Consider the following 26,349-nt stretch of genomic DNA (forward strand, 5'->3'; position numbering starts at 1 on the left):
TTATAATTAATTTCTTATAATAGAAACATATTTTAAAATTTACCCATCTGTTTATTGCATATTATTGGTATTCTGTCATCCAATTCTTTACATTCATATTGTGCTGGTTTTTCCTAACAGCATGTATTTCTAATTCTTATCTTTTGCAGAGGTTATCAGAGACTGGATGGTAAGACCTTTAAGAGACCAGCATGTGAAACCAAAGGCAACTGCTACCTTTACATGTGAACTTGCTAAGGATACTCCAAATGTGAAATGGTTTAAGGGAGATGATGAAATCCCAATAATACCAAATGATAAGACAGAATTAATTAAAGAGGGGAATAAACTCTTCCTTAAAATTAAGAATGCCGGTCCTGATGATGTCGGTGAATACTCAGTAGAAGTTGAAGGACGCAGAGTTACAGCTAAACTGACTCTTGGGGGTATGAAAATAATATACAAATTACTTCCTCACAAAAACAAATTTATTCAGAAATGAATCAGCTAATATTTGCATTTTTATAATATATATATGGTTGTTCCTTTTCCTTTAATTTCAGAACGTGAAGTTGACTTGCTTAAACCACTGGAGGATGTTGAAATTTATGAAAAAGAAACTGCCTGCTTTGACACTGAAATATCTGAAGAAGATATTCCTGGAGAATGGAAACTAAAAGGAGAACTACTGAGACCTTCACCCGTAAGCATCTTTAAACATTTTGCCATGTTTTAAATAAAATGGGGTAAATGTTTGTTCATTTTTTGGGAAAGCAAAAAAAGAATATTTATTATGCTTTGGAAACAGTATAGAATTACTTTCATTCACAAATATTATTCATCATGTGTGACATATTTGGGTCCTTTTACTAAACTGTGTTAGGCTGTTAATGTGTGATATTGCACACAGTAATAGATAATGTAGAAACATGTTAACCACTCATGCGGTAAAAATATCATTAGCATGTGGTAAGTGGCATGTTAATGGTATATGATCTGATTTGAAAACAGTGATCAATGTGGAAACAATTTTGCATGCAAATGAGGTTCGTATAGGTCTGCTGTAATACCATCCAATCACTCATTGTAGAAAGCGACTGACACATACGCAGAGCTGTCAGGTGAAGAAGCCCTGAAGCAGCCGCCTGCCATTCAGCTGTTCAGGGCAGGAAGAGTATTTTTTTTCTAATGGGCACAGATGTGCGTGGGTTACGCACATCTGTGCCCATTTTGTAAAAAAAAAAAAAAAAGCATAGGGAAAACTAATTTCCTCTTGCCTCGGCCCCTCACCACAAACACACATTCCTGACTCCCCCATTTTTAAATAGAAGATTGGTAGAAGGGATACCCACTTGCTCTTGCTGCCGAGGCCCACCACGAATCCCCGACACCCCTCCCAGAGAGTGTGAGCCATCATAGGGAGTCCCAGCACAACCTTTTTTTAAAATTTGTAATGGGGACAGATATTGTGCGTGACAAGCACATCTATGCCCATTTTTGAAAAAGCTGCTGTTCAGTGTTTTTTTAACGCTACTGGCACCTCCAGACCTGTCAAAGATTTCGGAGTGTTAAAATCTGGCACTTCATTTTGTGCATCATGTGTTCATCGATTGGAGTACTCATTTTAATATTGATGAGCTCATTGTAATGTATTTACATATGATTATCGGAGGCTGCTACAAACCACGGAAAAGACCGTGATTTGCCGTTTTGGGCATTGATAAATGCAATACGTTGTCACTAATCCGGTTAAAACTGGTTTAATGACAATCGTTAAACGTACGGTGAGTTTTGTGCATTTGGGCCTCAGATTGAATCAGTTTAGTTTTGTTTTCATTTGAAATTTTGTGATAATTCTGTGTCATGGTTTGGAACTGGAATATATGTTGTGCTTGAAATGTTATTTGTTTTACAGACTTGTGAAATCAGAGCTGATAAAGGAAAACGTTTCCTTACCTTGCACAAAGTCAAATTAGATCAGGCTGGAGAAGTTCTTTACCAAGCACTAAACGCATGCACAACAGCTATCCTGACAGTGAAAGGTATATTTTTTCAACACTTCATGCAGGAAAATATAATATTTCATGTACCATAGCACAGTTGAAAGCATATTAAAAAAAAAAAAAAAAAAACAATAATATTGTTTGTTTTCAGAAATTGAACTGGACTTTGCGGTGCCTCTAAAAGATGTCACTGTCCCAGAAAAACGTCAGGCCAGATTTGAATGTGTCCTCACCCGGGAGGCAAATGTCATTTGGTCTAAGGGTCCCGATATCATTAAAATTGGTGAGAAATTTGACATCATTGCAGATGGAAAGAAACACATACTTATAATCAATGACTCTGCCTTTGATGATGAAGGAGAATATACAGCAGAAGTTGATGGTAAAAAGAGCACAGCAAAACTTACAGTTACAGGTATGTGTTCTCATTTGTATTACTTCATATGTATACGTCTTCTAACACATGTAAAAACAAAAGTTTTAATTTATTAACTCCTTATTTTATATTTTAGGTATTAGACTGAAGTTCATCACACCCCTCAAAGATCAAACAGTTAAAGAAGGGGAAACGGCTCATTTTGAATTTGAACTTTCCCATGAAAATATGCCAGTAACTTGGTTTAGGAATGATAAAAAGCTTCATACGAGCAGAACGGTTCTTATGTCTGCGGAAGGCAAGAAACACAAATTAGAAATCAGCGAAGTTACACTTGATGACATCTCCCAGATTAAAGCACAAGTCAAAGCATTGAGCACTACTGCAAACTTGAATGTCTTAGGTAAAGAATATTATGTGAATGAAGCAACCAAGGTACATGATACCTTTATTTTTTGTATCTTTTTGAGTGAAAGTATTGGTAGCTCACACTGTTATGTTGGGTGTGTCATTTCCAGAGGCTGATCCATACTTTACAGTGAAGTTACAAGACTACACTGCTACAGACAAAGATGAGGTGATCCTGGAATGTGAACTCAGCAAGGATGTACCGGTAAAATGGTTCAAAGACGGTGAAGAACTTAAAGTTTCCAAGATGGTTTCACTGAAGACTGATGGTAAACGGCGAATTCTGAAGCTTAAGAAAGCTGATATTAAAGACAAGGGCATTTATGAATGTGACTGTGGAACAGACAAGACAAAAGCAGATTTGAACATTGAAGGTAATTAACTTCCTCCTTTTTCTTTCAGCTTAGGGGCATAGTTATCAATGCGGGGTACAGTTAAGACACGTTATTTTACCACTAACTTGTGATATTTAAGCAAAGGTCCCATTTTATGCAAAGAGACCTACTTACTAATAACTGGGGTTAACAATAAAATATCTCTTAACGATAGCCCATGTTGATAACATCACCCTTTAGTTGCAATCATTACTGGGACTCTGGTTCCATGAGCCTTCATTCACAATTACCCTGGAATGATTTCCACTCTATTCATTTCCCCTCTGATCGGGCAGTAGTCCTAAGAGTAGGAAGCGTACCGGGACTCCTTCCAAAAACCTACATTTTAGAACCAGCTGCCAGTAACAATAAACATGCTTCCCTTTCCCTAAGAGCTGCCTATGCAGTATTTCCAGCCCCAGCTAACTCAGGGTGTGGAAGACCTGAACCAGGGCTCCTCCACATGTCAGTGCACAGTATTGCCACTAAGCCACCAGGCTGGTCCATACTTAAGGATGTTGGGGTAATTATTAAGTGCTAGTTATCACGTAGCAGCACCTACTATTCTGATAGCTAGCACTAACCAGACCTAATTAGTGATAGTTAACAGCATTATTGTTCTCTCTAACCAACCTGAGAAGCCAAAATCTAACTCAAGAATTGAATTGAGGTCCTACATGGAAGTACACAGCATTGCCAGTGAGCTATGGGCCTTCTTCCTGATTTTTTTATACAAGTGATGCAAAATAATATATATCATGTTGCACTTTCAGCTCGTATTGTCAAAGTGGAGCGCCCCTTGCACGGAGTGGAGGTGTTTGAAGGTGAAACTGCACGTTTTGAAGTAGAAATCTCAGAACCTGATGTTCATGCAATATGGAAATTGAAAGGAGAGACTTTAATACCTTCACCTGTAAGATCCTATCACTTAATATCTAAAATGCAAAATAATTATTTATTAAACAATGTATTTCTTAAGATAAATCATTATTACAAAGATTACTTTTTGCTCTTAAAACCAGGACTGTGAAATGATTGAAGATGGCAAGAAGCATTTTCTTATTTTTCATAATTGCAAATTGGACATGACAGGAGAAGTTTCCTTCCAGGCCGCAAATGCCAAAAGTGCAGCTAACCTTAAAGTAAAAGGTAGGTTATGGGTGGAATCTCATCATTATCTTTATTTCATTGAGACACACACCACAAGCAATAGAAATGTTGCTATCATATATTTATTTCGCACATTTCCATCCTGCATATCATTAACTTTCAATACAATCAATTATATTTTCATGACATTTTATGTAGTGTAATTCTCACTGAACCAAATAACCATAGTGAGTACATGTTTTAAGCTCACATTGATTTTCTTTGATTTCAGAATTACCTCTTATCTTCATCACTCCACTCAGTGATATCAAGGTGTTTGAGAAGGATGATGCTAAGTTTGAGACTGAGGTGTCTCGAGTCCCTAAAACCTTCCGTTGGTTGAAAGGAACACAAGAAATCCAGAGCGATGATAAGTTTGAAACTGTAGTAGATGGTACAAAGCATTCACTGTTTATCAAGACAGTTGCTTTTGAAGATGAAGGAAAATATATGTTTGAAGCTGAAGACAAACTAACAAGTGGCAAGCTGATTATTGAAGGTGTGCATTATTGTAGACTGTGACGTTCCATTATAATGAAATAATCTAATGAACAAGTAATTTAAGAACTTAAAAACTGTTTCTTCAAAAGTACATTTTAACAAATTTCATCTCATGTTTTAGGCATTCGTCTTGAATTCATTACACCTTTAAAGGATGTAACTGTAAAAGAACAGGAAACTGCTGTGTTTACTGTGGAATTATCCCATGACAACATCCCGGTCAGCTGGTTCAAGAATGACCAACGCCTACACCCGAGCAAGTTGGTATCAATGCATGATGATGGCAAATTTCACACAATCACATTCAAAGATGTCTCCATTGATGACACGTCTCTCATCAAAGTAGAAGCTATGGGCAAATCATGTGATGCTAAGCTTACTGTGCTCGGTAAGTGAATGCTGTATTTAGAAGTTTTACTTTATTGAAAGTGCATACTTTTAATTATGTTGTATTAGGTTCTGTGAATTAATAATGTGCATAATTATATATAAGTTATAGTAGCCTGTTTTCAAAAAGCATTTTCAATTCTCTGTGTCATATGCCACCAAATGCTATGTTAAATAAGATACCGTACCCTATAGAATGCATGCAGATCATAATATACAGTGCCATTAGTAGCATCTTTTGTCAGTCAGCAAAGAAACTGGAAAGAGGTTTAAGGTGGAAAGAAGTTTAAGGTGTGTGTGGAAGGGGGGAGCCCTCTGGAGGGGAAATCCATAGAAAGATACTTTAATTTTGAAGATCAAACATTGGTAGCAGTGCTCATAATGAGCATCAGGAGATCAAAGGTTTATGTGTGATTTGTGGGTTGGTCAGAAAGAGAGGAAAAAGATGAAGGAAGTTTCTTTGCCTGGGAGGAAATTGAAAGGAGAGGAAAAGGGATATGTCATTATTTTTGTTTAGGGGCAAGACATCAGGAGAAAGAGAGATGATCAGGGCATTATGTGTATCAGGCTACTTTTTTAAAAAAAATTATATCATTTATACATCTCAAAGAAATTTATATATGTATAATCAGAGACTTTGCCATAATTTTTAACATATAAGAACATACAATTCAAAATTTAAACAATACACTGGCTCTTAATAGTCCTCATTGGGGAGAGACAATTCACATATCTGAGAAAGTGACTTACTTTGAAACTAAACAAAGAAAAGAAAATTATACATAAAATATTGTAGTGTTACTTCTTCCATTAATTCAAGGACCTTATAATTAGAGTCAATCACTTAAGCTGTTCAACAGAAGGGGTGGACATTACTACTCCTTTTCCTTCGAGAAAATATCTTAATTGGGAGGGTTAATAGAAAATATAAGATGTTTGATCAAAATAGATCATACATTTACATGGGTATCTTAATTGACATTTAGCTTCCAAAGCAATCACAAACAGTCTCATTTCTAGAAACCGTTTTCTCCTGGTTTGTGTTATTTTCGAGACATCTGGATCGGGCTACATTTAAGAGGTTTTCCATCACTCACTAGCCTCTTCCTTGAGCCAGTAGAGAAAGGAAAGATGTACTAAAGTTAATCTTTTGCAGAGTACACTTACATTCAAAGCTGCATTTACATTAATTTGGGTATTTAAGCACAGGTGCAATATATCATTAACATGGTGCATTAATTGAACAATTTGGTACATAGGCCCTGGTAATAGTTACTAGGGGTCTGCAGATCAAAACATTTGCCTCTTTTAGCATCCCATATTGTTTATGAGAATTCTCAATTTTTACTTTTTATTTTTTCATTTCAGGGGCTATGTCATCAATAGTGCACACGCTTCAAAAAGAATATGCACTCTTTGGAGTGTGTGCATTATTTACATGAAATTTCAGAGTTTTCCTTTCATTTTTGGCTAAAAAATATGATGTAAAACTTGGGAAATAGCATTGACATTTCCCATGTCATCTTATTCCTAAAAGTTGCATATCCCCTATTAAATATATTCCCCACATCCTTTAAGTTGCAGTAACTTGAATCGTTCATCTAACTAGTCAACTTTCCTGTCATCAACTTTAAATGTAGCCAATTATAATTAAAATCAGTAATCGTGACATTTGTCTTTGTGATATTTTTATTTGCAGAGGGTGATCCCTATTTTACCACCAAGCTGCAGGACTACACAGCAGTAGAGAAAGATGAAGTCATTCTGCAATGTGAAATTAGTAAAGCCAAGGCACCAGTTAAATGGTTCAAAGATGGAAAGGAAATAATTCCATCCAGGAATGTCGTTATTAAGACTGATGGTAGAAAACGAATCTTGGTACTTAAGAAAGCCTTGAAAAAGGACATTGGTGAATATACATGTGATTGTGGCACCGATACAACCTCTGCAAAACTGAACATTGAAGGTAGGAGAGTGAAATTCACTACTTGATTATGAGAGCCTGGTGTGTTTCTAGACTCACTGGTGATGACTGTCTGCTATTGTATTTCAGAACGGGATATTAAGGTGGTTCGTCCTCTGTACAGTGTTGAAGTGACAGAAACAGAAACTGCTCGCTTTGATACTGAAATCTCTGAGGAAGATGTTCATGGAATCTGGAAACTCAAAGGGGAAACCTTGCAACAGTCACCAGTAAGAACCCTTTTAATATACTTATAGCTTTAATGGTGCCAAGTCTTGTAATTTGTGTATTTGCATAGATACATATGAAACTACAATCCCTACTGAATGCTAAGTAGTCCTACCTTAAAAATTAGCTTGTAATTACTTATTAGCAGCCATTTATGTTATTGCAATTTTTCGAACGTTAATACTTTAAAGTCCCGAGATAATATCTGGATTGGATATGTTTTATAGTTAGCTTGTTTATTTATTTATTTAATCATTTATTTAGCCCGTCCTCCCAAAGGAGCCCAGAGCGGGTTACAAGAATGCATTCACAGTAAAAGCGGAACAAACTTTCATGAAAATACAGAGATTGGCGGATTTAGGGGGTTTAGATTACAGCATTTACAGTATAGGTGTAACATAAAAGTACAGACTTGGTGGACATAGGACACAGCGTTTACAGTATAGATGTAACATACAACTTAGGGTTCCTTTTACTAAGGTGCGCTAGCGTTTATAGCGCACGCTGCATTACCGCAAGCGGTAACCCCACGCTGCTTGTTTGCACTTATATTATGCAAAACTGTTCATTTTGCCCAGCCATTTACAGGAGGGATTAAGGGTATTGTCCCCCATAATCCGCCATTGTTTATTTCCAAATTGTACCTTTACTAGCAACACCTATTGAATGTCTTTGTCAAACTGTCCTCTTGTAATGTGTTCTGACCATGAAGTGAACAGGTATAAGTGGAGTAGAAAACCTGATTAACATAACATATAGTGAAGCACTGCAACCCCTGTTATTAACTAGCACCATGACCACATGTAGGTTTGTGAATCGGCAGACATACATGTTTTATGCAATACTAACATACATGTGTAAATGTCAGTTCTAATACAAGTAAGTTGATAAGATTCTCCATTCAATGGCTATTTTTGGTGCATGTACCAGCAAATAAACATGCACTCCCACATGTATTTTAGAAAATACTACTGAGACTGTACACATCCCAACCTGGACATATCAATTCTGATTTTTACATTCCATCTAAAATAGGGCTAAATGGGTATTTCTTGCTTTATGTGTAACTTGGAAAATGTTGAAATTCGCTTACTGACATTATACAAATTTCTTATATAGGAGTGTGAAATTAAGGAAGAAGGCAAAAAGCATGTCCTTATCCTGTACAACTGCAAACTGGATCAAGCTGGTGGAGTTGATTTCCAAGCAGCTAATGCCAAATCCAATGCTCATCTCAGAGTTAAAGGTAATTATTTTCATGTATATGAAAATTAGTTTAGCTTTATTATGTACTGGTAGATTTAGTATACTGTGTAATCAAACAAATTGAAACATTTTAAAAACCCTGTTTTTGTCATAGTTGCTGACTGGGAGTAGCCCTTTTTTAAAACAGAAATAATTGATTTTAACCCTAGGATAGAATGCTGTTCATAAAGTATATTCATCATATTTGCTTGTCCAGTCATGCCATCATAACCTTTCCTTTCCATAGAAAAAGTCAAACTCATTCATCAAAGTGGATATAATAATTGCAGCTTTATTGGTTGACTTACAAAGGAAACAGTCATATGTGCTAGAACCTCACCTTTCTGTCTTTAGCCCCTCAATTCTTCTCCTAGTAAGGCTGCTTATCATGCACATCTCCTGAAAGGGATGTGGCAGCAACCACACTGCGGTCCTTAAATGTAGCTGCCCCTACCTTCAGTTTCAAAACCTACCTCCAGTTACAAGGCCCTGGGTCAAGACCTGCCATAAATCACAAACCCTTGATATCATGCTCTATACAAGCCTGGACTATTATAGCTCCTTACCACCAGCCTCTGCTGAAGCAATGACTGGCCCACATGCTGATGCTTTGAAAACCTTTTGCCTTTTATCTGTGAAAGGTTTTCAAAGTGACAAGCCATATAATAGAAAGAACAAACGGCTCAACTACAAATAAATGCCAAGCCAAATTCACAGCACATCTGCCTCAAGAATTCAAGTGATATCTAATGCTTCATATAATAGAATGTGACCATATTTCTGAGAGTGGTGGCCAGGTCATGAATTGGGAAGCAGCAGGGGCTACCTCCTTATCATCCCTTCCTCTCTTTCCCAACCGGCACTGGGTGGGGCTAAAGATAAGGGTGCTGGAGGTTTTACATGAGCCACACAATATGCTGGGCCTGAATCTGGAGGTGGTCATGCGATAGTGTGGAGCTGCATTAAGGCCCAAAGCAACTTGGGAGGAGCCTATTGGATGCTCAGAAGCACCCAATCTTTTCATAGCGGAGGAAAAAAAAATTGGCAGGTGAGCACTGGTAGCAGAGGTTGGTGTATTCCCTTGCCCTATAACTGGTAATATCTACATTCCCTCCCCCAAGTGAATGCATTACTGGAAAGTGGAGCATGGTGCCAGAGGCCACCTATTTATATACACTGTAGTGCTTTGAATATTTTATTTTTTATTTTGGCTCTTCCAGGCTAGCAATGCTACTCCTCTGGAAGTTTTCATATGCACTATTGTTATTGTGGTTTCTCATAAACATTTGTTATAAAATGAAAGCACTGCAGATAAATGTACTGCTAGCATTTCAGCAATGGGAAGGGGGCTCACCAAAATGACATTTTCTCCTGGATTCTATATATGGCACCCAAAATTGGACACTGATTCAAGGTGTGTGCCCGACTAAATTAACTAACAAGCCAATTTGCAGATCTTGCTACTCTCTATTCTGTTATAATGTGTGCCCAAATCCTATAGCACACAACCCAAAAAGGGGTGTGACCATGGGAGGAGCATGGATGAGTCTAGAGCATTCATAGGAACATAATAATTGCCATACGGGGAAAGATAGAAGGTCCATCAAGCCCAATATCCTGTTTCCAGATTTTATGCTGCATATGCTAGGAATAAGCAGTGGATTTCCCCAAGCCATCTCAATAATGGCCTATAGACTTCTCTTTTAGGAAATTATCCAAACCTTTTTTAAACCCCACTAAGCTAACTGATTTCACCACATTCTCTTGCAATGAATTCCAGAGTTTAATTACATGTGGTGTGAAGAAATATTTTCTCTGGTTTGTTTTAAATCTACTACTCAGTAGCTTCATCGCATGCCCCCTAGTATTTTTGGAAAGAGTGAACAAGCGATTCTCATTTACCCTTTCTACTCCACTCGTTATTTTATAGACCTTTATCATATCCGTGCTGATTTTTGAGCACCATATATTGAATCAAGCCATTTGTGTAAGTGCATATAGGTTGATAGATAGCGAAAGATAAAATCTATCCAGATACCATTTGTTCCCATCTAGTCCAGTCAACTTTATTTTTAGAAAGCACATTTCTTAAGTAGAAAAAGGCTTAGGGGAGCGATTGGCAGAGAAATATATGTACTGTGAAATTACTATATATGGCTATGTATATAAATATGAGAGGATGCCAAAATGTTCTCAACCCAACCAACCAACTTCCTGAAAGCCTTCCTATTTGACAGCGGAACCCATACGTCTCTCTCAGAAATGAACATAACCACACCTTATTCTGGATGTTTCTGATAACTCCTCTCTGATAACTGAGTTTTTCCCACTCCCTTCTTTTCCTCCCTCACAATCAAGGCCCCCTTCTAGTTCGCCCCTCTAGCCCCCATTAACCCCTCTCTGTAAGTCACCTAGAGCCTGAATAGATATGAGCGACACATAAATGGAAGATTAGATTAGATTAGATTTTGCCACAGTATCTGAAAAGAGTGTTATCTTATTACGTTAAGTGCCAATTTGCAGAAATGAAATTCTCTTCTGACATTGTTTCAGATCATTGATTGAACCATATCCATGACATTCTCTTCTTGGTTGGGCTGATAACTTTTCAGCATCCGTTTGTAGAGGGTCTCCAGTGATCAGACCCCTTCCAATCCCTAAATGGTCGTCCCTTGATATTTATAAATAGCTCCAGTGCTGTAGTTTGACTTCTTGGGGAAGTTGCACTTGAGATCATTGAGAAATGGACAGAAGTTCTCTGGAGAGTAGGCAAGTAACCTGAAAATGTCTTTTATGTTCGGAAAAGCTCGAGTGATTGGCTTGCTGAGGCCCCTGAAGGATGTGACAGTGACAGCTGGTGAAACAGCTACGTTTGATTGTGAGCTCTCATATGAAGGTATTCCAGTAGAATGGTTCTTGAAAGATCAGAAACTGGAGCCCAGTGATAAGGTAAAATTTCCACAAAACGTCTCTGCTCATCTGTCTTTTTCTTATAGCTAAACATGAATTTGCGTTATCCCTCCATTCGTAGGAGACTATTAATGTCATTGGTGATATTTTGGAGTCAGCCATTTTTCATTAAAACAAGCTGAGTAATCATGCTCTTTTTCAACTGGATTTTAAATACTATAAGAAGCTAATGAAACAAATGTTTTACATTCACATTTGTCTAACATCACATTGTAAATTCATAAAATATAAAAAACTGATTCTATATTGTAGCAAAAATATAATGTTAGTAACACTATCATTAGTGGACTTTGATGAGATGCCTTTCCCAAGCTGTTTTCTTTTAAATATGTGAGTCTGATTTTTTTTACTGATCTATAGTTAATTCTCCCCCACCACCCCCTTTTCACAAAGCCACGCTAGCAGCTGCTGCATGGTAAAAGTCCCAAACCCTTTAAATTCCTATCGGCTTCTGGACAGTTACTGCAGCGGCCCACGCTATTAGGCTTTGTAAAAGTGGGGGACTATTTTTATGCAAAATTTTTTCTTTTTTTTTTTTAAACCACTTTGGGACCTCTCAAGGGAAGAATATATAAGGTGACAAATAGAATAAAATAAAATAGCATAGAATAGAATAGCTGGTATAGAACATTCTGCATTTATGGGGATTAAAAGAATTCAGATTCCTTTTTTGGCAATAGATCATAGCTTCCAGAGAACGTTCTGGCCAGATTTTGCTCTCTAAGCATTTCGCACCAGCTATTTTTAATCCCTCTTAATGTGCTAGCAATATGTCTTACAGTGTGGGAAGCCAGAAAGTTTTAATAGCTTACTTAACATTTATATCACCCATAACTGCTTTGAATATTTAGAATAGATTTAACAACTTTTTATACTTGATTTGTTGTTCAAAAATCTTTCAGTTACTTATTGTGTCTAAGAAAGTACAGAGTAGCCTGCAGTCTACTTTAAAAAGAACATAGGAAAATATAAATTAATTTGGAAGGAGGATAAATGAATATAGTTTATTTAAAGCATTGTAGCCTTTAGACATTTAACAGAGAGTAAGAATAAAAACCTAGAGTCAGTGTATTAATAAAAATATGTTATTAATGACATTAAGTATTTAAATACACATTACAAGACTATACATGAAGGCATGATTCCTAATTGTTCTGCTGTATTTTCTTACACTGTCTTTGATGATTAAGGAGGGGAGAGTTATCATCATGAGCTACTATTAAGTTGGGTTATGTTACCACTAGTGAGGTTATTGCATAAAATGTGACCCTGTCCTAAAATACCAAACTTGTGGTAACATAAGAGTAACCCATGTTGATAACTTGCCATCTCAATGATACTATATGGTCCTGATTCATTAAGGGCCCCTTTTATCAAACCACAGTAGAGCTTTTTACCGCAGGCCAGTGAGGTAAACGCTTTGACGCTCATTCAATTCCTATGAGCATCCATGTTTTCAAGTTTATTCTATACTTGATATACTTGCCATCAGCGAATACCTGGTCAGTTTACAATACTAAAATTAAAGTACAAAACAAGCTCCGAGCCACATAGGGAGGAGCGAAGACAAATCGGCCGAAGCCTTGGGGCCAATCGGCTAGGAGTGGGGGGGTGGGAGAGGGGGGCAGGATAGATTAGGGGTGAACGGAGGGGAGGTCGCCCCTCTCGATCCAGCATCACACGAGGCGGACGCGGCTTCCCTTCCGCACCCACTACTGAAACAATTTGTTTGCCTCTCACCTTACTGGAGCGCTCCCGCGGAGCTAGAAGCTGGCAGGGTGTCCTCAGGGCACCTCCGGCTCCTGTATCCAGTGAGCGAGTGTGGGTTGGGATGTTGGGCCGCTGTACACGCGGCCAGGAACAGTCCCCGACCTATTGGGAGCGGAAGGGAGTTCGCGGGAGACCATTTCTGCATGTCTCCTAATCGGCAGGTTTGTCTCCCCCACGTACATCGCTGAACGGAATCCCTGGGGCGAGGCGGCTAACTCTGCTACCGGCGTGCACTCTCCTACGGAGTCACGCGCGGCGTGAGTAGCGTCGCACACCCCGACTCTCCCTTATTGTTCCGCGGCCTGCAAGAGACCGCCAAGACGCCCCCTCGGATCCTGTGAGGTAAGAGCGTCTCACAAGAGCCGACGCACACGCCAAGTGGAGTCTCCAGCCGCGGACGGGTGCAGTCTGTGCCGCGGGCCGCTGGCCCGACGCGGCTAGGCAGTGCGCACGGCTGGTTAGTCGAGCCACGAAAGGAGGGGGTTGTGAGTCTCCGGCGGCGCAGCAGTGAGGTAAACGCTTTGACGCTCATTCAATTCCTATGAGCATCCATGTTTTCAAGTTTATTCTATACTTGATATACTTGCCATTTGCGAATACCTGGTCAGTTTACAATACTAAAATTAAAGTACAATTTTAAAAGAAAGGGGAACATTTCATAAGTATATCATAAGTGACTGACGAAACACAGACAATTTAGATATGAGAGGTTCTGGGGTTGGGGCAGTGTGAAATACATTGAGATAAAAATAAATTTAAAAGGAAAGTATGAGGGGGAGTGGAAAAACAAAGGAGGGGGTGTCGCTTCTTAAAAGCGGTTCTCATTCATCACTGTACTTAAGTGAAATTAGCAGAGGATATGGTCATATCTCATATTTGATATGCCTCCTTGAATAAGAATGTTTTAAGTTTGCTTTTAAATTTATTGAAGGTGAGCGTTCCAGAGGACAGGGGCTGTAATGTAAAATATGGTATTGCATCTAAGAATAGCTCCTTAATGGAGGGAATAGTTAGTAAATTCTGGTTAGTAGATCTTAAAGCTCGTAGATAGGCATAAGGGATAAGATATTTATATAGGAAGGCTGAGAAGTGGGTGTGTTTAGTTTTGAAAGCAAGTAGCAACATCGGAGAATTTACTTCTCTGGCCTGCGGTAAAAAGCTTTACCATGGTTTCATAAAAGGGGACCTAAGATCCTTTACCATAGATGCAAAATGACAGAAAAGATGTGAGTAAATTAAGGCCCATGTATTTTTAATAACTTGGGGTGTGCAATGAAAAGATTTTTGTGGCTGATTCTTAGACATTTTTTCAGTTTGTTTCAGACACAACTATAAAATTTTTTTTAACACATTTAAAACAAATTTCATGCATTATTTCCAAAGCTTTATGCAAGTTAGTTGATTTAGAACAGTGTTTCTCAACTCGATCCTGGAGCACCCCCTTGCCAGTCAGGTTTTCAAGATATCCACAATGAATATGCATGAAAGAAATTTGCATATAATGGAGGCAGTGTATGCAAATCAAGTATATGCAAATTCAATGTGGATATCCTGAAAACCTGACTGACAAGGGGGTGTTCCAGGACCTAGTTGAGAAACTCTGATTTAGAGTGTGATCTGTATGCACATAAAACTCTCTGAACTGAACATGTAAAACGGAGTTTGTTTTCCTATAGACAAATATGTTTAAATGAACAATCACTGAGTACAGCATTTTTTTGGAATAATAATTTTAAGAAACTTGCCACCTTGGGCTGTCCCTCTTTTTAAATCCTTAAAAGCATAATTCATATTTATTGAATTAAAAATTCGACAATAGTTTATTTATTTATTTGAAAAAAAAAATCACTTTCATATGGCATAAGCAAAACCAGCTGTATTAAGTAAATTACAATTCATTTCTAATGTGCCTATCTCATGTTTTATCCCAAATGCAATAGAAATTACCCTTTCCTGATAGATCAATAGTCAAAGCACCTACCGTACTCTATCATAAAAGTAAATAGGGATGTTTCCCTATGCCTCTCATTATTAGTATTCTTGTCTTGTACAAAAATAAATGGCTGATGTGAAATACAGTATATGGATCTGCATATACAGCTATTTTTCATGTAAGCAACATACAGACTCCTTTTACTAAGGTGCGCTAGCGGTTTTATTGCGCGCTAGATGCTAATGCCTCCATAGAGTTTGCGTTAGTATTTTTCATTTAGCGCGTGGTTTGCGCATGCTAATCTTCAGCGCGAGCTAAAAATGCTAGCACACCTTAGTAGAAAGAGTCCACAGTGTATTTAGCTATTCCTCATAGGTATGCTACTGCCACAGCTACTCGTACTTTACTTTTCTCTAGCAATACTAGGCGTATGCCCAGCTGTAGAGAAACATACAAAAATATAGTCACTGTTCCATGGAGCTTGCAATCTTTTTGAGGCAGTATTCTGTATTTATGTTTTAGGAGGAAGTGAAATTTTAATATTGTTATAGGGGCCCTTTTAGGGGTGTTAAATATTAATGCACTCTTAGCATGTGAAAAACAGGCCACTGCAAAAAGCTGTTTTGCCTGTTAATGTGTGCTAAAGCCAGATTTTATAAACAGTGCCTGAAGTTAGGCACCTAACTTACCCCTTCTTTTATCAAGCTAAAGTAGAGGTTTTTAACGCAGGCCGGCAAGGTAAGTGCTCCGATGCTCATAGGAATTCTATGAGTGTCAGAGCATTTACCGCTCTAACCTGTGCTAAAAACCCCTAGCACAGCTTGATAAAAGCCATCCTTAATTATTAAAAAGCTTAATTGGCACCGATAACAAGCAACTAGCAACTCATAACTGGCAAAAATAAAAATTGGATGGTAGGTGCCTATCTCTGACACCTACCAGAAAGTAGGTATTGTGGATCATGGGAATGTTTAGGTATAAGTACCTAAACTTGGCTTAGACACCAGTATTTAGGCTAAGAAAACACTGACATAAATAGGGGGTGCCGAAGGTTCTGACACCTACTGGCACTTAAGTCCAATTTAGGTGCAACTAGGCATGACTCTATAAATAGCGCCTAACTTAAGATTGACCTGCACTATGCGCCGTGTTCCTTGGTGCCATTTATAAAATCAGGGCCTAAGGGCTCCTTTTAGCAAGGTGCGCTACGGGGGTTAGCGCGTCGGACATTTCATCACGCGCTAACCCCTGCGGCAAGCCAAAATACTAATGCCTCGTCAATGGAGGTGTTAGCGGCTAGCACGGCAGGCAGTTTAACGCGCGGTATTCCACACATTAAACCCCTACCGCACCTTGATAAAAGGAGCCCTAAGTGTATGTTAGCTATTTTAAAAAATATTTTCTGGAGGAGGAGTGTCATGGATGGAGAATGTGTGTGGAAGCGTTAACCAGCTAGTGCATTCACATTTGTTTGCTACTGAACCTAATGTTAAGATAATAAAAGGAACAGACAAATAATAGTAGCACTCAGTCAGACAAATTCTTATTAAAAACAAAGAAAAACAATTTTGAATAGCATTTTCTGTCTGATAAAAATGTTAATCCAACAAAAGCAATACTAGCATATATTTTAAAACTTCTTAGGTAATGGTAGATAATGGACATGTGGGTAATTTTTGTTTGATTTTTCAGATTGTTACACGTGCTGAAGGAAAAGTTCATACACTCACCCTTCGGGATGTTCAGCTGAAAGATGCTGGTGAAGTAAAACTGACTGCAAAAGATTTCAAAACACAAGCTAACCTTATTGTGAAAGGTAAAACTGAACAATCTCTAAACCTCCTTTCATGTATGTCATTGTTTCGCAAACATTTTTTTTAGCTCCAGAACACTAATGCAGCAAACGGTTTTCATAGCACATATAAAAGAGGACATGTGATCTCGCCTCATTCCACCCATAGCCTCGCCCCCACATGAACCTCATCTCTTAATCCCTGAGCCTGGGGATACATCTAGAGGTCCTCCAGGCATGCGTAAATGTCAACGTGATGACATCACAATCATGCACGCATATGTGTGACATCATCATGTCAATATCCGCACATGCTCAGAGGCCCTCCAGACACAGCCATGAGTTCTTAAGCTGGCAAACATATACAGAGGTACATGGGGGGGAGGAGCAGAAAGGAGGAGAGGCACCAGCAGTGACAGACTCACGTACACATCATCTATTCTTGAATCCTTAGTGTGCCACGGCACACAGTTTGTGATACATTGATGTATGTTAACTAGGGAATAGCTAATGTTTATAGAGCAGATAAAGATTTTATTACTACTTACTAAGAGGGAGGGAAGAGGTCTGGCTTGTGAACTACATTGTCTTAAAATAGATACTGCTAGGGAATTCTGCACAAAATGCATAAATATTGTGCAAAAATATTTTTTTAATTCTGCACAGTTTTTAAGAATTTTGTAAAACTCTGTAGTTTTGGGGGCCCTTTTACTAAGCTGCAGAAAGTATTAGTACATGTGTAAGACTTACCACAAGTGCAAAAAAATTTAAAATATTTTTCCATAGAGGGGGCATATCTGGGGGGTGGATAATGGGTATTTCTGCAGTAATCAGTTACGCTGGGTTTTACTAAATGGCAGTAGAGGCTTCTACTGTGAACCGGTGAATTAAATGCTCCGATGCTCATTGAATTCCTATGAGCATTGGAGCATTTACATTGCCAGCCCACGACCATTTAGTAAAAGGAGCCCTTAGTTCAGCTACATTACTTCATGCTAACTGATTAGCACAGGATTAGCACATAAACCCTCACCATCTACAAATTAGATGGTGGTATGTGCTCACATGGTAATTTTTTATAAAGGTCGCACTGTAATGGCAACATTAACGTATGGCTACTAATAGGAAAAATGGAAAATCAGCAAAAATGGCCTTAGCACAAAGGAAAGACCCACATAAAGGCATGCTTGGGCCACTATCTACTACAGCTTAGTAAAAGAAGCCCTTAATTTGTAATTACTTTTTAATAGAATTCCTCCATCCTAAAGGCATAGCTTCTTCATGCCCCACCCCTACCCCTACCCCTCAGACTTCTCTTTGTTCAGATTGCACACCGCCCCAGTAGTCTCACCAGCTAACTTGAACTCCTTCCCTAGATGATCTCTCTCCCTTCCCCAATATTTTCTGCTCCCTTTCTAGGGTAGATACCTCACACATTTCTTTCTCTTTTTTCCTGTCTCATAACAAGACCCCAATTCTTTCTCCATTCCTCTGTTTGTCAGTCCCTGCCTCCTGCACACCGACTACTCTCTAGCTGTCTCTCTCAGTCTTCCCTAGCACACATATTCCTATAGCTCTCTCTCTCTCTCTGTCTCTCTCTCTCTCTCTGAACCCTCCCTTCTCTGGCACATACTCCCATTGTTCTCTATCTGTCACCATCCCCAAAACACCCCTCATAACATATACCCCCCCCACATAGATCTCTTTATGATCACACCCCATACACTTTCCTATGGCATATACCCCAAGCTGCCTCCCAGTGACAACTTCCCATAACTGAATCACGCCATACTTCTCTCCAGCTTTCTCTCTCTTCCCTTCATACACACCTCCTCAGCTCCTGCACCCCAGAAAAAACATCCAGCACTTTCCCTTACTGCTGCATCATGCCCCAGTACACAAACACCCAGCTTTCTTCTCTCCCCCTTGGCACACAGGCACCTCTCTCTCTCTCTCTCTACCTCCCCATGGCTTAGAGCTCTCTCCCTTTCTCTCCTCAATTTTATCTCCCCCCCCCCCCCCACCCAATGAAATATAGGCACCCAGATTTCTCTCCTCTTTCACCCCTGTAGCACCTTCACATGGATATACATGCTCACACTCTCTTCCCAGTCCCTGGCCCAGCACTGATCACAAGTGGAAGAGAAGGAGAGAGAGTACTCATTGTGCTGTGTCCGCCTCCTCTGCCACTTTGGTGTTGAAGGCAAAATATGTACCACACATGACACAATAAACTCCTTGGTTCAAATTCAAATTCAGCACCCAGTGACAGAAGGAGAGGATGTGACCAGACATGGAGACATTCTTCTCTTACTCTGCATATAATCAGCTGGAGAAGGGTGAATGCATGTGTGCACACACTCTGGAGGTTCCATAGGGGTGGGGAGGCTGGAAGAGGAGAGCAATCAAGCAAGTCAGTGGGGGTGTTACCACTGCTTCCTTGTCTCTGCAGAATTCTACATAGCAAAACAGAATTTTGGACGAGGGGAATTCTGTGCAAATTCTGCAGTATACAGTGGTTTTATAATCTTGTTACAAGGGTGACAGATGCTCTGTCATGTTACTTGCCACTTGGAAACAGATGGTCCTGTAACATCAGCCACATCTGATTCACCAGAAATATTCTGTTGTATCAATGTTTAGATTTCTAAAGAAATCTGCAATATTTTTTCTTAGAGTTAATTTCAAGATAGCCTCTGGAGATTAAAGTCAATCTGTAAAAATGTGATTTTGCTGTTTCTTGTGGAACATGTCACAGTTGCCCAATTGCCTGGCAATAAACAACTTTTTAAATGGACTCACAGCAGTTGCATATAGGATAATTCTTTCTGAAGCTGAAATCTGAAGTCATTGCAATGCCTTCTTATTGTCTATAGTTTGTGCTCCTGAAAAAGACATCATTGTTTTACATTTTATCTCAATTGATTTATCTCCAGAAGACTTTCTAAAAATAGCTACTAAAATAAAAGTTTATATGATGTCTTCTGAGTTTATCTTAAATTATTTTATTTAAAAACAAAACCACAAATTCTCTTTTTCAGAACCTCCTGTTGAATTTACTAAACCACTTGAGGATCAAACAGTAGAAGAGGAAGCTACTGCTATACTAGAGTGTGAGGTATCTAGACCAAATGCAGAGGTCAGGTGGTTCAAAAATGGTCAAGAAATTCACAAGACAAAGAAATATGACATCGTCGCTGATGGTAGAGTCAGAAAACTTATTATTCATGGCTGCACATTGGATGACACTAAAATGTATACATGTGATTCCAAGGATTTCAAGACTTCTGGTTTCCTGAATGTAGAACGTAAGTACAATAGCAAACAAGGGTAAATTCTTCCCATTGAGAGTTATGCCTTGCCAAACATACCACTAACCCTGTTGATATCAAACATACTAAATAACCCAGTGCCTTTAGTATTTTTGCTTCATCTGAAATTATTTTATTTATATTTAGTATTCTGTTTTTATTTTTCATTTATACTAATATTTTATCTCTGTAAAAGTTCAAGACAACAAGTTTTATCTTTGTTGTTTATTCTTTGTCCTCTTTATTGCTAGGTTTTCTTTTCACCATCTAAGAGAATAAAAGGAATGCCTTGTAAAACATGAGAATGCAAAGTAACTAATGGCATACAATACCCCAGTAATTGAAAAATAGAGCATAGCAAAAAACAAAAAAAATCAGATTCAAATAAGAAAGAATGCAGTTGGCATAATATTCTAAATTTATAGAACCTAGTCTAAATAACTTATTTAGGGGCACTTTTACAAAGAACATAAAAGCATCAGAATTCTTCAAGCCCCACACCCAATACATAAACCTGCCAAGATTGACTAGATCTGAACAAACCATAACCTGCAAACATATTTCCTATTTAGGGAAAAGCCAGACCTTTAAATGTTTCTGGAAAGATTCAAAGTTCTTCAACTTTAATACATCCGACAAATCATTCCACAGATATTTCACTTTCTAATTCATTAACATCTAAACAGTTACAGTAATTGAATAACAGTCATAATAAAGCACATAATAACACATTAAAAATATGTTCAATAAGAAATAAGAAGAATAACTTGGTATAGATTAGGTAGGTTTTAAATGGTTGTTTTTCAACCTAGGTGAAATTAGTTGAGCATTTTATAGAAGGCATGGCAATCATTAATTCAAAGAATTAATAGAAATGACATATACTTAGGGCTCTTTTAGAAATGATTTCAAATATAAAGTGGAAATTCACTTGTGTTCAGAAATATTGCAAATATCACCCACCACAGAACTAATCTAAACCAAATAAGGTTAACTGTGTATACTACAGACCAATGAAGAAAAGACTCAAATACCCACTATCTTTACTAGGGCTCTCAATTCTATCACTGGTCACCTTATTTGATTTACATTTGGTTCTACGATGGGTGCTGTTTTAGAAATGTACACATTCCAAAAAAGAATGGTGGCACTTGGTGACATACATGTAACTCATGGCATAAAGTGACAGTGAAGGGTATGCCTTGCAGGAGGTCCCCTTTCAGAACTCAGGACAACGTGGGTTCTCCACATGCCATCTGGAGAAGAAAGAAGCTGGAGAGACTGCTGAGAAATTAAAAACATATGAGTCAATAATCAAACACCACAGTTTTTGTAAATACAAAGTATATATACCTTCATATATTTGTGTGTGCCACTGCTTATATATACACATATGAGTAAAGCCCCTTGAATTACCAAAGGGCTATTAACCTGAGCTGAGCAGCATATTAACAGGATTTTAGACTGTTGGGGGGGAAAGGGGAGGGGCAGAGAGGTGCGAGAAGGAGAAGGGAAGGGGTGAAAGTGCAGGGTATAAGAGTGTGGAGGTATAGAGAGGTAAGGGTGAGGTGTGAAGGGGGTATAAAAGTGATGCAGTAAGAAGTGTATCTGGGCAGATTAGGTTGTGAAGTGGAAGGAAAAGAGGACTTTTGATTGGTGGGAGGTAAAAGAGGTGGGCTGTGGTTGTATGAGGTGTAGGTTTTGACGGACAGAAGTTTTGTGTTGTGGGATGGGGGAGTGTGTGTGTGTGAGTTAGGCGGGGTGTAAAGAGAAACATTTTGTGTACCCTCCCTGCTCGCCCTGACTGTTGAGGGCAGATAAAGAGGAGTTTTGGGGTAGGCAAGTATGGGGGCATGTTGGGTGTTTGGGAAGATATTTTTTGGGGTCACAGTTCTACAAGGATAGAAGGGTTGAAAGCCAGATGGACCTTTAGTTTGGGTGAATGGAGAACTATAAAAGTTCAATGTAGTTGTTGGGGAAGAAAAAAGGTTTGATGATACCGCGTTATTATTAAGCTTATTAAGATAATTTAAATGAATTGTTGTAGTGTTAGGGAAAAATTGATGTTGGGGAGGCGTGAAGGCTAGGCCGGCACCAACTAGTCTTCAGTTAAATAGTTAAGGGGGGAGGTTAAGGCCATCTGGTAATAATGGTTAGGTGGATTTGAATTTGACTAGTTAAAGAGATTTGAAACTTGTTAAATAAATGGACTGTGGTCAATGTTTTCCCACAAATAGTGTATTGGAATTATTATTTGTTGGATGAATGGTAAGGATGGTTGCAGTGTGCTGTGAATGCTAGTAACTGATTTTGCAATCTGTACACACAAGTCAAACATTGTTCTAGAACATGCCTCCTTTAAGTGAGGTGATTTTGAACATTAGAAAAGTGAGCATATATCCTCCTCAAGCATTCCTCAAAGCCCTGGGCCTAAAAGATAAATTAGCTGGAGGTTATACATGACTCTAAGCAGGTATTAATGCCAATAAAGTCATCTTTTGAGGTATACTTGTATTGCTATTCTAAACTACAGTATACACATATACCAGGAAGGCTAATCTAGAATATGTTTAATTTAAATTATCGCATGCTGTTATTTAAATGTCTAAGTAATCTCTTTTCTAAAATCTCTAATTGTATGTACATGCCGGTTTACATGTGTAAATGCTTTTTATACATGTAAATGCACCTAAGGATTCTAAAATTTACTTTATTGTGTTCAGTTGTTGAAACTTGCTGGCCAGCATTCCACATATATAGTTCCAACTTTAACATGAGTACTTTCTTTGGTTTCAGCACTTCATGTTGAGTTTACAAAGCCTCTTACTGATCAAGTAGTTAAAGAAAAAGAAACTGCTCGGTTTGAATGTGAAATTTCTCGTGAAAATGCCAAGGTCTGTAATCATTTTGCTGCTAACTATAACAATTTCTTTTGAATTCTTGTGCAAGATTTATGTTCTAAGATGGCAATTTATTTTCTCAGAAAAATCTAACACTACAGTTTTCACTGTTTTTGAAATGCAGGTTCGGTGGTTTAAGGATGGTGTTGAAATCAAAAAGGGTAAAAAATATGATATAATTTCTAAAGGTGCCCAGCGTATCCTAGTAATCAGCAAAAGTGTATTTGATGATGAAGCAGAATATGTATGTGAGTCAGGAACAGCTAGAACCTCTGGCTTGCTTACAGTAATCGGTAAGAGAAAAAAAATCGAACTTTTCTATCTATTCTATAGAAAGATAAAATGGTAATTTTTAGTTATGTACTTCTATGCTTCTTTTTGCAGAAGAGGAAGCTGTTTTTACCAAAAATCTTAAGAATATTGAAGCAACCGAAACCGATACTGTAAAGTTCATTTGTGAAGTATCCAAACCCAGTGCAGATGTAATTTGGTATAAAGGTGATAAGGAATTGCCAGATGCTGGAAGATATGAACAGATTACAGATGGAAGAAAGAGAATTCTGGTTATTCAAAACATTAATCCTGATGACATTGGTGAATACAATTGTAGACTTCCAAGTTCTCGCACAAGTGCCAACCTCACTGTAAAGGGTAAGAGAATGAATTTTGTCTATAAATCTCTAAAATAAGCAGTATATACACCTTTTATCGAGGTTGGATAGGCAATGATTTGCTGTAAAAGAGGATCACTCTGTCCCAGAGAGAAGGGAAGACTGCTGCCATTATTGCAGCGAAACCTGACATTCAACTAGTGACACTGAAGGGCTTGCATTGGAAGAGGTTCCCCTTCAGAAGTCAGGCCAACATGAGTCCTCTACATTGCCTAGGCAGACTATCTGTGGAAGGAAGAAGCTGCAGAGACTGTTGAGAAATTAAAAACATGCAGGTCAATAGTCAAATCATAAGAATATAAGAATTGCCAGACTGGGTCAGACCGAAGGTCCATCAAACCCAATATCCTGTTTCCAACCCAGGTCCCAAGTACCTTACTAGATCCCAAGTAGTGAAACAGATTTTAGGCTGCTTATCCTATATATTCCTCATTGCTATCCACATAACTAGCAGCACTAGACGTTTGTATTCAGTGGTGACTACTAATAGCTATATAGATATCCCCTGATTCTATAACATTATATGCACAACTTTGTGACTAGCTGTGTGTACAAATTATAGAGTAATGGCAATTATGTGTGTAACTTGATTGAACAACAAGCTGCTAATTGACATTAATAACCAATTATTGGCTAAAATTGGTGTTAATGGCACTCACTAATATTCAGTTAAATGCATAACTGCCTTTAGTTGGTATTCTATAAAACATGCATGCAAAATCCCTAGTGCACAATTGCAAGGGGTATGTGCACCTGGGAGGGGCATACATAGCACTTATGTGCACATATTATAGAATACTAGTAGTTACTTGTCTAATTGCCTACATTTAGGCGTGAGTCTTTGCACCAGCCAATGAGCTAGAGGAACTGCTTATGCATAAAATTGGGCACAAAGTTGCAGACTCATGTTGGTATTCTATAAAGTCAATTGCACATGCAATTGCCAATATTGAATTTGTGCTTAGCATTCATCATCCCAGTGTCTAAATTTAGGTGACCTCTAGAAAATCCCCCATCCACTATCTGGATAAATATACGGTTTATGTTAGTACGGTATATTTGCTTTCCTAACTTAAACTACATAGTGGCTGAAAATTGCTGAATATATGTAGAGTTAGGTGAATACCCACACTCTGCTCCAGCACTAGTTGAGTAGTATCAGGGTATTCTGTAAGAAATTTTAGCTGCAATCTCCAGATAGTACCATTGAACATTCATGAATAGCAGCTTCTGCTATCAAGTTTAAGTGTTTTTGACTATAGGGCTGAAGGGAAAAAAGACAATGCATATCTTTTGTTAATACACTGAATTGAAACATGGTATAAATGTTTTTTCTCAACCTCTTTTTCTAGAACTTGCTGCAGAATTTATTACTCGACCTCAGAATCTAGAAGTTCTTGAAGGTGATAAAGCAGAATTTGTCTGTTCAGTATCTAAAGACACCTATGAAGTTAAATGGCTGAAGGGTGATACTATACTTGAGTCTGGTGATAAGTATGACATTATTTCTGATGGCAAGAAGAGAATCTTGGCTATTAAGGATTGCATCCCAAAAGAGGATGAAGGAAAATACACTGCTATGGTTGCAGCTTCCAAAGCTCCGGCTCAATTAACAGTGATTGGTAATTATTGTTACTATGTGAATTTGGGCACATCAGGGGCAGTGATCAGAGAACCCATTTTCACAGGAAAATGTGGAAATGAGCTTTGTAATTATTGCCTAACCTACATATGGGTAAAAGTACATACATGTGTCACAAACACATGCATTTTTACTCAGGCATTTTAAGAAGCATTTCTGGGGGCAGCATTAAGTAGGGAGAGAAAAGTGTATGCACTTCTGGATAATCAAAACTGCGTGTAGTTTTGTCTTGGAAAAAGAAAGGCTCAAATTTGAGCAAGTACTTTATGGTAGCACAGTAATCAAAGCAAAAGCATACATTTTCTTTGATCACTGTGGCAAATTTTAGAGTTTGGGCGGTTTGATCTAGTCCAAACTTTTTGTATTGCATTTCATGAATGCAGGGCTTATATATATACGTTTCCTCTTTCTGTTACAGAAAAACTCAGGATTATAACGCCTATTAAGGACCAATATGTCAAAGAGGGACAGGAACTTGTCTTCAACTGTGAAGTCAACACAGAAGGTGCCAAAGCTAAATGGTTCAAAAATGAGGAAGCAATCTTTGACAGTCCAAAATATGTTATGGTCCACAAAGATTTGGTTTACACTCTCAGAATTAGGGATGCACAAATGGATGACCAAGCCAATTATACTGTCTCACTGACAAATCACAGGGGAGAACATGTTAAGTGTTCCGCCACCTTAACAGTACTGGGTAAGCAAATTGGCTTATATTGCATACAAATTTTACTGCTTTCAAAATTG

General features: G+C 38.2%; 1 protein-coding gene across 18 annotated transcripts in view; it reads left to right on the forward strand.

Annotated features, from left to right (window-relative positions):
- TTN (titin) overlaps nt 1–26,349 on the forward strand; it is a 461,697-nt gene that overhangs the window by 286,999 nt on the left and 148,349 nt on the right. For all 18 annotated transcript variants that reach the window (XM_033947057.1, XM_033947058.1, XM_033947060.1 and 15 more), the window contains 21 exons: nt 150–425; nt 543–682; nt 1,895–2,021; nt 2,134–2,397; nt 2,495–2,761; nt 2,877–3,140; nt 3,914–4,053; nt 4,163–4,289; nt 4,522–4,788; nt 4,912–5,178; nt 6,877–7,143; nt 7,231–7,370; nt 8,488–8,614; nt 11,420–11,562; nt 16,979–17,102; nt 20,120–20,386; nt 23,186–23,283; nt 23,414–23,582; nt 23,674–23,940; nt 25,313–25,582; nt 26,021–26,299. In XM_033947057.1, coding sequence (XP_033802948.1) covers nt 150–425; nt 543–682; nt 1,895–2,021; nt 2,134–2,397; nt 2,495–2,761; nt 2,877–3,140; nt 3,914–4,053; nt 4,163–4,289; nt 4,522–4,788; nt 4,912–5,178; nt 6,877–7,143; nt 7,231–7,370; nt 8,488–8,614; nt 11,420–11,562; nt 16,979–17,102; nt 20,120–20,386; nt 23,186–23,283; nt 23,414–23,582; nt 23,674–23,940; nt 25,313–25,582; nt 26,021–26,299 — 4,290 coding nt within the window. The remainder of the gene's footprint in view (nt 1–149; nt 426–542; nt 683–1,894; nt 2,022–2,133; nt 2,398–2,494; nt 2,762–2,876; nt 3,141–3,913; nt 4,054–4,162; nt 4,290–4,521; nt 4,789–4,911; nt 5,179–6,876; nt 7,144–7,230; nt 7,371–8,487; nt 8,615–11,419; nt 11,563–16,978; nt 17,103–20,119; nt 20,387–23,185; nt 23,284–23,413; nt 23,583–23,673; nt 23,941–25,312; nt 25,583–26,020; nt 26,300–26,349) is intronic.

The sequence above is a fragment of the Geotrypetes seraphini genome, chromosome 5, assembly GCF_902459505.1.
Source record: "Geotrypetes seraphini chromosome 5, aGeoSer1.1, whole genome shotgun sequence".
In the NCBI taxonomy this organism is placed as follows: Eukaryota; Metazoa; Chordata; class Amphibia; order Gymnophiona; family Dermophiidae; genus Geotrypetes; species Geotrypetes seraphini.